Here is an 11570-nt window from a genome sequence, read left to right on the forward strand (position 1 = left end):
GCCGATCTGACAGGTAACCAGCTCAGTAATAGGTAAATCATCATAGAGGGTTGCCAGGCTGCAGGTACTGAGCCACCGTGGGGGGCGACTGAGCCGGGTCACAGGGCGATGCCTCAGCAGCGAGGCTTGTTGCTCTCTGCGCTTGTTGTGGTTCTGAAGAGCCTCTTGAGGACGAGGAGCTGCAGGTATCCAGCCGTGATGATGACAGCACTCTGGGCGGCAGACCACCAGGTCACGTAGCTGCCGTTGGATAGGAGCAGGTAGTAGTCTGCCCCTTTGCTCATGCGGGCAAAGCTGTAGTAGCGCCCCATATGGAACACATAGGCCTGCAGCCTGTGGGAACTATCCTGTCAAGCAAGAGCAGTGCGGGAACAGCCGCATGAACATTCCGCCGAAAATGAAAAGGTTACATTTTATTTGTTTATCAGATGCTTTTATCCAAAGCACCATGCGTTTTTTTTTTTTTTTTTAAGAAAGCGGGGTCATTCTGCTTCCGGAGAGATTGGAGTTAAGGGCTTTCCTCAGGGGCCCAACAATGAAATCACTCTGCTGATGCTGGGATTTGAACCAGCGACCTTCCAGTCACGGTATTCTTAACCTGCTGAGGCTCAAAACCACCCAAGCCTCCTGTCAAAGTAATACCGAGCCCCAACTCCGCTTAGCTTCCTAGATCTGATGCATCTAGAGCAATAAGGCCACAATGTAACATAATTATCACCCAAGGATACGAAACTGAAAGTCCGTAAAGGCAGCTCTTGTCCACACTGTAATTCAGCTTTATTAGAAACATGATATTTGCTACCTAGAAAAATGGTAATAAAATTCAGCAAGATCCGGTAATTGTCGCAAAGCCATCACTGGTTTCAGGACATTTGCTCTACCATCTTAGATGAGCTCCTACCTCGATGATGGACAGCGTGTCATTCAGTTCTTTCTGCTTTTCCTCCTTCTCTTTCTCCTCTCTTGCACCTTCGTAGTAAACCCCGAAGCTCAGGAAGACCTGCATGCTGCCCAGGCGGTTGTGGAAATTGCTGAAGCACATCTGATAAAAACCTGTGTTCAGAAAAGCCGCCAGAGCAGCTGCTGAGGCGCGGGAGTGAGACGTTTCCCCAGTGGTGTCCCACAATACAGGTGTCTGTGAATTGATCCCTTCCTTTAGTGTATGAATTCATGTTCCCCAAACCCATGTGGGAGGGACATCCAGGAGAGGTGGCTCTTTACCTGTCTCTCGTGCCAGGAAGCTGACTTGGCCTTTGGCGTCGTCGATCATGGAGAGCAGGAGGCCATCGGGAGAGTTAACAGAAACAGACAGACGCCTGTCGGCCACCCCTGTCACCCACTGCACCTGGTTGCACAAGCACAGCAAGTCTGCAGGCCAGAGCCAAACTCTGCAAGACACTAACGTCTTTAGAAGTAATCAGTGTCCTGTCTGATGGATTCCCCAGTTTGCCAGAAATATAACATTCTTTTACTAACCCCGTCTATTTTTGAAAACCATAAAAGATACAAAGTGGACATAAAGTGGACCTTAGGTCAGTGATTTCAGATTTCCCTTTGTCTGTTTTCTGTTTCTATGCAGCATTCACTCCATTCCCTCACTCCTGTGAAGCAGCTACCATCCATCCAATTGCATTGTCACAATATCACAGATCTCAAGATCACGAGAGCCTGCATGGTCACATCCTCCGGTGGCAGCTGCCGGCGTTTGCGTCTGCTGTCGGACTGCATTATCTCCCTCGTCTACAGACCCTCGTCTCATTACAGTTTTCAATCCATGAGTAGTTATTTCTCAGCACTCATTGCAGGAAAGCTCACAAGGCAAAACAGCCTTTGATCAAGGTAGTGTTCACATGTACTCCTGAGAGAGCAGACAGTGCTACACAGTCTGATCGCCCAGCCACCACGCTGGTCAGGCAGAGGGACAGTCATACAGGCTCACCATGTAGTTTAGGTAGAATTTCTCCCCTTGGTGCACATGGTGCCAGAAGCAGTCCAGAGCCGAGGCCTGCACCACAATAGCAAAGTCGTATTGGTCCGAGCCCCATAAGAGTTCCTGTGCCGAGGGGCCGGCCCCCGGATTGGCCCCGGGCTCCCCGTGTGCCGGGCCCTGGAGCACGAGCAGCAGCAGGATCAGTGAATAGCTCAGCACACGTAGCATGATATGCCTGTCATGGCCCGAGGCAGGAACCTGGTGCAGACTGTAGCCAGAGCTGGCAAATGATTAACTGTCCATATTGTGGGAAACGAACATGTGCCATGAGCCACTCTTACATTAACACGTCAACACGTCTCTTCTGAGACACTCAACTACGGGCACGCGTTACTGTGAGGATACCCGTCTATGGGCATACATCACTGTGAGGATACCCGCCTACGGGCACGCGTCACTGTGAGGATACCCGTCTACGGGCACACATCACTGTGAGGATACCCACCTACGGGCACACGTCACTGTGAGGATACCCGCCTACGGGCACGCGTCACTGTGAGGATACCCGCCTACGGGCACGCGTCACTGTGAGGATACCCGCCTACGGGCACGCGTCACTGTGAGGATACCCGCCTACGGGCACGCGTCACTGTGAGGATACCCGCCTACGGGCACACGTCACTGTGAGGATACCCGCCTACGGGCACACGTCACTGTGAGGATACCCGCCTACGGGCACACGTCACTGTGAGGATACCCGCCTACAGGCACACGTCACTGTGAGGATACCCGCCTACGGGCACACGTCACTGTGAGGATACCCATCTTTGGGCAAGGATACCCGCCTACAGGCATTATGTCACCATAAGGATACTTGCCTATGGGCAGGAATCACCGTAACGATACCCGCGTACGGGCATGCATCACTGTAAGGAAAAATCAACACACAACACATTACCTTTATTACATAAATGAAGTAATATTTATTTACAGAATACTATTAAACTACATCAGTAACCTTTTAAAGGTCGGCATTTCTCAAAGAACTGTGGGGGGGGGGGGGGTTCACTTTCACGTAGCACCTGGAAGCTGCCCTCAGCTGTCAAGATCACCAACCTCACCAACAAATGAATGTGTGATATGCAAAAAGCAATAAACCTCGCAGCTCCTGGCTAAATCACGAGCAGCTCCAGTCTCCACAACCTTGGGAGTCTCAGTCTGGCTCCGAGCCTTTGGAGGATCACACCATCTTCAGCTTTCTCATGGTCCTCCACCTGTCCTTGATATTGACTGAGGTCCGGCCCACGAAGGGGAAGCTGTTCCGTATCTGGGCCCAGTTTCCTTCGCCATACTTGGCCACTCCCTTCTTGAGCCACTCGCTCTCCTCCACCGTCCACTTCTGCGGAAGACGAACATGATAGGAAGAGGCTGAGGGACCTGCCTGGTAGGGAATTTGCCCTTTGAAGCAAACAAGACAAACCCCTCCCCAACCAAACAATGTCACATGACCACAGCATCATTGTTACCTTCTTTAAAATTTGGCCTCCAGAACCATCACCAGATGTGCTGTCCCTGGAGCCTTAGAGAGTAGAAGAAAAATAAAAAGCACCGTCTTCGTCAGACGCTACGGCAGCCTGTGCCCCCCCCCCCCACCCCACATCTCCGTTACCGATTCTCATCGGCGAACCGAACAATGACTCCTCATCACTCCACTCAGCCTTTGTTCCCTCCACCACTGCAAGCACTCTGGACCTGCGGGGGAAGGCGTGACTGCGTGAGTAGGGAAGACGTGGAGCAGAGATGACTGGGGAGAGAGAGAGCATGGCCCAGGGACAGCTACCGTTTCCCTGGGGACGGTGAGCGCTGCGCGACCCTGTTCTCGTCCAGGCCTTCCGGAGTGTCCGACATGTCCGAACTGTCCTCCTCGTCAGCGGGGAAACATCTTCAGAGAGAGCAGGGACCCTAATTACCTCTGTGACAAACCTCAGATCTTCCCGAGGAGACGCTGGCTATGGCTCACCTGCTATATGCAGCTCTCCCGGGATTCCTGTGGCGGGGATGGTGGGGGGCCAGGGGGCTCCCCTGGGGACTGGGACTGGCTGCAGCCTCCTCCTGGCGGGCCACGTGCTTCTCCTGGCCTCCCGAGGCCTCCTCTTGGCTGGCTGAGGACTCCAACTCACTGGGCTGACTGTCGGGCTCCATAACCAACCTGGACACAGTGTATGGCCTCTGCTGGTCCTGCACAGGCATCTCCGCCTGTGAGCCCTCCCTGGGACTGCCAGCGCCCCCTGGTGGTCGCGCACGCAGAGCGGGGGGCTGCGGGGAGGTGGCGCCCGCACACATGCTGTTCTCCTCTTGTAGCTCCTGCTCTAGCGCCTCCTGCAGCTCGGTGAAGGTAGTAAGTAGGTCCTGCTCTGCTGCCAGCTGTGCGAAGGCGGACTTCAGGAGGCGGAGCTTCAGGAAGCTGAACGGCACAAGAAGGGAGGGGATGCAGGAGTCGCTACAGGGTCAGGTTCAAATCCAGGAACCAGGAACCAGCACCCTGAACCCTATGCGAGACAATCTGTGCACCTGGGTCCTGCGATGGTGCCGCTGTCCTCCGGCTCCGTCGGCCTCACCGAGACGCCGTCCGATTCCAGAGCTGGTTCCGGTTCAGCAACCTTGTCGTTCTCCACCACGGGTCTCAAGGCATGGACCTTCCGAGCCATCTGGAAAATACCCAGCACCGGTCAACCTTCACACTAGGCAGTCTGAAATTATGCTTGGCTGCTATTCAATCCCAGGCAGTCCTGAAGCCCTCAATCCATTATCCCCAAATTATAAAAATAAATTGCATGAACTACAATGAGTGAAATAATTCAAATGTAACTTGAATGTTTTGTATCCATTAGGCGGTAACAGACAATGAATGTGCATATGGCTGTGGCCTTGGCCCAGACAGGATTACCTTGAAGAGGAAGGGTTCAGAGCTGGGGAAGAGGCTGGCAGAGAACGTCAACATGTCCTGTCTAAACTGCTGAAAGGTGACCTTCTCGAGGGCGTCGTGTGAGCTGATCCCCTGCTGCGCCAGATTCAGGAAGACGGCACCCTGCAGGACACACAGCAGCTACAGCTGAGGCGCATCACACTCATCACACTCACACTGAACGTGAACACGGCTGGCAAAGTGATGGCACCAAAAAGGCAGAAGGGAGTCCGCCGCAAATAAAGGCCTGTGCTACCGAAACCAGACAGCTGAGAAAACTCACCCTTCCTGTCAGTCCTTCAGGGAAGTATTCATGGAGTCGGTCCCTGGCCTTCTCAAACTCTCCATTCTTAAGGCACAGAACTACAATCTGCAGTTAAAAGCGCATCACTCAGAATGAATGTTAAATCTAGAAAAAAACATTATAAAGCCAAAATATATGCTGATTTTCTAAAAAGTAATATATTTGAAGTAAAATATCAAACATCAAATACAACGATCGGAACTGGGAGTGAAGTCGAGCTTTAGCTACTGGTTTGTGTGCGATCAGCGTCTCTTGTTGAAGCTGAGCTTCACCCTTACAGTCTGGGGGATGCACAGTCCCATGCAGCAGCTGTTAATGCATCCAGACATAAACCTTACAAAAACCTTTTTAATGTACTTCACTGGATGCAATGGGGAAAAATATCTCATGCAAGGGCTGGGCACTCAGATTTAGGATTTCGGCTTCCAACCACGATCAAAACAAAATAATCGAGATAAAACAATTATTGTGCTGCATTTCCTCTTGCAACAATGCTCCAGTTTTGCTTGTGTAATAAATTAAGCCCTTCCCAGCCACTTTTTATTTCTCATTTGAATTATATTTGCAGTTCAAGAAATCCACTGTACGATACTTCCAAATTGAACTTACAATTGTGCTAAATTGGTGTACTCTCAATATTGACCAAAATAATCATGATTCTGTTTTTTGGCATAATCAAGCAACTCTATTTCATACATTCTATAAATATTCATTTCCAGCAAGCAAAAGCTTAGAAGCAGATGACCATAAGCTTTTAGGGCTGCATGTGACGTTTTTGTGTTAACCGGGGAATTATATTTTTTATTATTAGTTGACTAATCTGACAACTAATTTGTTGAATGACCCAATTAAAAAATTTGAAATAATGCCAGTGTTACCATCTAAAAAACACCAAGTGGCATGCAATCTAAAAATCTTTCCAAATAAATTAAATCAATCAATTCCAGTTCAGTCATAAAGGGCTGATAGTACAAGTAGTGCCATTTAAGAAAAGTAAAACCACAAACGAATATTAGATACATAATACTTGTGCAGCTTCAAATATACATCAGTACAAACAATCCGATCAGATCAGTTCAAGTAACACTAGATATAACAAACTAGTGCAGTTTTAATCTGATTTTAGTAGCATACATAAGTCCTCAGACCCCTTTAGCAGTCGAACATTAGTGCAACGATCAGTTTAAGTAACACATGAAAACAGCTTAAAATATATCAGCCAGAATATCATTGTATTTGTTAAAAATCCAATATATTGGTATCTGTCCAGTGCTTTCAATGTTGTGTGATATTGGCAGCTAATATTTAAACTTTATGAATATTCAAAAGTTAGCAGCACCAGATCTTAAAGTACAACTGCTAAAATAACAGAGGATACTGGATGAGCAGCCAATCGAGGGATTTGACTGCTCACTCACCACTTACAAGTGGTCTCAAAACACCACCCAAACACATTCATGATTCATTATTAAATCGATCCCGCGTATCGACCTTTTGTTTCCTGAAGAATAAAACAATTATGTAATGTCATTCTTCTAAACTCCGTCAGAAAGCTCAGCAAACTTATAACTGCGTGAGGAGAAGATGGAGCTATACTGATGCGGGGTGGCAGCGAAGCTGATATTTACTGCCTGTATTCACGCATCCTAACAGAAAAGCTCGTCCACACTTCCCCAGAGCACCGTATGGAGCCACATCGACTCCCCCAACTACAGCAATCTGCTAAACCTGGGCCAGATCTCACCATCTGGCAGATGGACTTGTGGACTCTCTCCAGTTCCTGCTGAGGCACCTCCGTCTCCTGGCCGATGGACTCCAACACAGACAAGGCAGATTCCAGGGGGGTGCAGGATTCCTGAGAGTCGAAAATACAGTCTGGGGACAAGCAGAATGCAGTCAAGCGCCTACAGGTCTAACTAGGAAACCAGCACACAGTAATTCTCCACTAAATGCCCCGGGGTCAACCCTAACCCCACTTACACATTTACATGGAGACTATTCAAAAAACCCTGGACTGTGGTGCTTGAATTGTTTCAATAATAGGTGTGCATCTGCATTTCACTGTCAAAGCAGTGATAATCAGTTTGGGAAAGGGAGGAATTTCTCACCCAGTCTGTCTCCATCGTTTATGCGGGACAGGAACTGCATTACACGGAGCTTCTTTCTCACGCCGTCTGAGAACTCGATAGGTCGAGCCAGCAAATCTGCATAGCACCAAAACAGACGCACAGCTGGTACACATGGATGATGAAGGGTCCTGCTGAAAAGGCGTTTTTTCTGGTATCATCTCTACAAGCCCTAAACTACAGTAGTGCTCTATGGTCCCCCAAGCCGGTCTCTTGTGTACTCATTAAGTCCTTAGTGCAGTACTTCTGATTCTGATTTTAATAGCTTTAATAGGTTCTTACTGTGTTTGTATGTACTATACAACTTCCGCCACGACACTGCTTACACTGTACCAGGGCATCCGTTAGAAGCCTAATTGCACGTATGGCTATTCGGCTATTTATATATAAAAACTAAATCATCACGTTGTTCAACAAGACAGAAATTCGTCGCTTTAACATTTTCCCGCGGTCATATCAATTCAAAACACCAGAGGCGCCAGGTTTACTCGGCTGGCCAAGTAATGAAAACTTACTTTGTATAATGTCCCTAATCTGACAGAAGTCGTCGTACTGTCCATCTCTAAAGGCTTGCTGCGCGGAAAACAAGTAGTAATCCAAACTCCATCGATTCACCACACGGTCCAAATCGACAATTTCATCATTTCTCTGTCCGTAAATACGCGATACATTCTCATTTACCGCCATGTTCTTCCCAGAAGCGGAAGTTAAGTGATGTAACTTCCGCTTCAGCAGCCATGATGGTAAGGTCAAGCCGCGCTGCTCTTACCATTCGGGTTATTCTTCTGCAAGGTGGGTAATTAAGGCGAGCAGTGTGTACAAGATGACAATGTATACAAACACAGCAGAAGAGCACAGAACAATGAAGACAGAAGAAGTTGATAAGACTCAGACTTTAAAGACGAGCGGGCCTCTTTCTGCCTCCAGGCGCAGTGTAAACTTTCAGTTGTATAATGGCTTTGCTGTAATCTGTGGTGCACACAGTAAATGATGTAACCCCCCAGCCCAATCCCTGCTCTGTGCTGCTGCTCACAAATCCAGTCCAAGCATCTGAGTAGATTTTGGGTTGGGGGAAGGGGGTAAATTGAATAGCATTGACTGCAGGCATTACTGGATGAATAAAATGCCAGAAGGAATTTGTTTGACTGCAAAACCCCAGGACACTCAAAAGAGAGAAACTGAAGCTGCAGATGTCTGCTCCGAGCTTTTCCCAAAACTACAGATGTCTGCTCCAAGCTGCTCCCAAAGCTGAGGAGGTATGCTCCAAGCAGCTGCTCATGAAGCTGTAGTGGTTTGCTCAAAGCTGAGGAGGTCTGTTCCAACCTGCCTCTGATTGTATGTCAGGCTTCTATGCTGTGAATTGTCAATATCTTTATACCTTATCAGGTGACTTTGGGTTGATTGCAAAAGCTCACTTGACAAATATACACACATGCATGCGTGAATGCACATGCACTTGCATGTAGACTTTTTAGTCCATATCTTCACTAGGTTGCTTCCCTACCAATCAGAAGAGGAACTGCATGACTCAAACAAGATTATCCTGTATGACAGTTGCTAAAAACAAAGACACACTGCATGCTCTGTACATAATATGGCTGCTAAAATAAAATTTATAAGGGGGTCTCATTTAGAAGGGAATACTCAGATGGATGTACGTTTACATCATTCATTAGGTGAGATAACCATTTAAAGCGGCATGTTAAGTAACAAAGAAAAAAGAGCAATTATGTAAAGTGGTTGATTTTAGGTTAAGCTGGAATATGAAAAATGTTTTAAGAGATGCTTTTAAAATAACGCTTCTCTCCTGAATAAATACAGGCCCGGGGGCCAAGCCATCAGCTCAGAGAGGTTAGGGCTGATCTCTACTTTCTGCTTGTGCTCTGCTGTTTTCGTGGTAAGAGGGTCAGAAAGTATAGCTGAGATGCTCCTGGTGCAGCTTATAAGTGAGGTGGGAATGGAGAGCTGATCACGATTCAGGGCTGAGAGTATTATCGCCAGACGTGCCTAGATGTTATATGAACAGTTTAAGCCCCAGAACACTCAGCATAAATATAATCCCCTCAAATCGCTCACAAATCCATTCAAGCTGCGATGGGCGTGTTTGATATTCGAAACCACCAGGATGGGAGCATCGCAGAAACTTTTGAGCGCTGATTCACGCTACGTAGGGGGCTGTACCCTGTGATTTAAGGCGATCCCCCAAGCAGGAAAGGTTGGTTAGGGTCAGGGTTAGGGTGTGGGTGAACGTGTAAGGCCACTGGGGTGGACAGCATTGTGTCATGGTGGCATCTGTCCCTGCCATGAAGTCGGATTAATGTGCACAGAAAACACAGCCTGGAATGCCATCGCTAAGTGCTAAATAGAAAATAAGCCGAACAGGTATTTTTCATTACTTGGAGGAGACTGTCTAAGCCTACATGGGCACCTAAGTACGCAGTCATCTCACTAAAGCTGGCATACGATCATGGAGCAGCAGTAGAAAGGGATCAGCTCCGGCAACATGCTGAAAGACTAGGCTGCGGGCAACTTCTGCAGATGCAGAGGATACACCTTACAGGATACCAGTCAATATCTGAAATAAAAAAAATCTAAGGAAAATGGGGAAGGACGAGTGCAAAACTCTGCTGGACGCCCTGAATAAAGTCACTGCTTGCTACAGACATCTGGTCATCACCCTGGGCAGCAGCTCAGACTCGCAGAACCTGCGGGAGGAGCTTAGGAGGACGCGGAGAAAGGCACAAGAGCTGGCGGCGGCGAACCGCTGCAAACTGACCGCTTTGCTGAAAGACAGGAATATCAGCGAGGAAGAGCGATCCGAGTATGAGCGTCTCTGGGTGTTATTCACCAGCAGCATGGAGCTGCTGGATGCAGACATGAGGCGGTCCCTGGATATCGGGCGGGATTTCCCTCTAATGATGCCCGTCCGACACCTGGTCCAAACCGGAGTAAGTGGCAGTACCAGCACTGTGGCTGCCAGGGCGATGAACGTTCACAACATGAAATACGAAGCTGAGAGCAACATCGACACGGTCGATCTGAAGGAGCTTCAGAAGGAGATCATCCATGTCAGCCAGATGATAGAAGAGATGGAGATGAAGGTACAAGTAGCACCGTGGGCGGTAGAAGCCAAACAGGAGGCAGGTGCGGAGCTGAAGTCCACAGCCAGCATGCGGAAATCCTCTGCAGGCATCATCTCTCTCTGCGAGGAGCCCGCTTGCCTGAGCAGTGAGCCTGGCCTCCACAAAATCCTGCCTGGAATCGTTTTCACCGGCATTCTCTTCATTGCAGGAATTCTGGCATTTTGCGTAATTAAACTTTCCTGAGATTGCTTGATACACCGTTTTTTTCCTGATGAAACACTAGCTAGTGCCGCACATGCTGAGAAAATGGCATAGCCTGAGGTGCTGACTGGAGCTAAATATGTCTGCATAATTTCAGATGGACACAAGCTGAGAGTATAGTGTTGTACATGTCATGCTGTTTGGATCATTAGTACAATAGTGAGATGCGAGAACATCTACCTAATGCCATCTACCTGTCGTGGTATCACTGCTTTTCAGGAAGAAATCAAGGATGAAGCCTGAAATGACGGGAGACCACGGGTAGAATCCTGTACTGCTTAATGTTTTTCTTTTAGTGTGTGTGTGTGTGTGTGGGGGGGGGACTCTTTTTATTGAGATGGATTAACAAGGTCAGTAGAAAATTGCCTGATGTCTTGTGAAATACATTATAGGCCAGAGCTGAATTTCATCAGTTAATGATGTGCAGAAAGGTTCCAAGATCATGTTGAGCTTCTCAATAACTTGAATAGCTGATTAATGTCCGGATTGTCCAGCACATTCCTCGTCACCTGCCTGTACGGAATGCTTACATGGATCAGTATATTCCAACATCGCGCTAAAATGAATATGCTTAATGACGAACAGCAGAACTGCTAACTTACCCACAATTCTGAGCAACGTGCAGCTCAGTGAGTTTGCTATCTGAGCCCGTTTCCGAAAGGCTGTGGGTCCAAGTCCTATAGCCAGTAGAGTGTAATCATGGATGCGACTGTGAGGTGAAGCATAATCCATAAACCCAACGGGTTCTGTAGGATATGGGCCTGTCGCTGTACAGATTACAGACCCACAACAAAAAGAATTTCGGTCCATGTTAATTCAATACAGTACTGGGATAAAGCAGAAGCCAGTGGCCGGCGTCCATGAATCACGTTTGAGAAAGCAATCAACATAGGGATAAAAG

The 11570-nt window shown here is 48.1% G+C and overlaps 3 protein-coding genes across 3 annotated transcripts; 1 reads left to right on the forward strand and 2 right to left on the reverse strand.

The window, feature by feature from the left end:
• Positions 1-12: 12 nt before the first annotated feature.
• LOC125706543 (transmembrane emp24 domain-containing protein 6-like) lies at positions 13-2464 on the reverse strand. The gene is made up of 5 exons (XM_048973268.1): positions 2436-2464; positions 1940-2403; positions 1222-1345; positions 902-1053; positions 13-347 (listed from the first exon to the last, which is right to left on the reverse strand). Exons 2-5 carry the CDS (start codon positions 2156-2158, stop codon positions 114-116), a joined length of 729 nt encoding a protein of 242 aa, XP_048829225.1. The 5' UTR covers positions 2159-2403; positions 2436-2464; the 3' UTR covers positions 13-113.
• A 476-nt stretch (positions 2465-2940) lies between these two features.
• Positions 2941-8046, reverse strand: terfa (telomeric repeat binding factor a). Its single transcript, XM_048973267.1, has 11 exons — positions 7841-8046; positions 7308-7403; positions 6944-7074; positions 5179-5265; positions 4878-5018; positions 4502-4638; positions 3951-4394; positions 3771-3872; positions 3600-3682; positions 3457-3509; positions 2941-3329 (listed from the first exon to the last, which is right to left on the reverse strand). The coding sequence occupies exons 1-11, from the start codon at positions 8010-8012 to the stop codon at positions 3171-3173; spliced, it is 1605 nt and encodes a 534-aa protein (XP_048829224.1). The 5' UTR covers positions 8013-8046; the 3' UTR covers positions 2941-3170.
• Positions 8047-9606: 1560 nt separating this feature from the next.
• LOC125706349 (regulator of G-protein signaling 9-binding protein-like) lies at positions 9607-10651 on the forward strand. Its single transcript, XM_048973014.1, has one exon. It carries the CDS (start codon positions 9926-9928, stop codon positions 10649-10651), a length of 726 nt encoding a protein of 241 aa, XP_048828971.1. The 5' UTR covers positions 9607-9925.
• The last annotated feature ends 919 nt before the right edge of the window (positions 10652-11570 follow it).

Source organism: Brienomyrus brachyistius, chromosome 13 (assembly GCF_023856365.1).
Source record: "Brienomyrus brachyistius isolate T26 chromosome 13, BBRACH_0.4, whole genome shotgun sequence".
NCBI lineage: Eukaryota > Metazoa > Chordata > Actinopteri > Osteoglossiformes > Mormyridae > Brienomyrus > Brienomyrus brachyistius.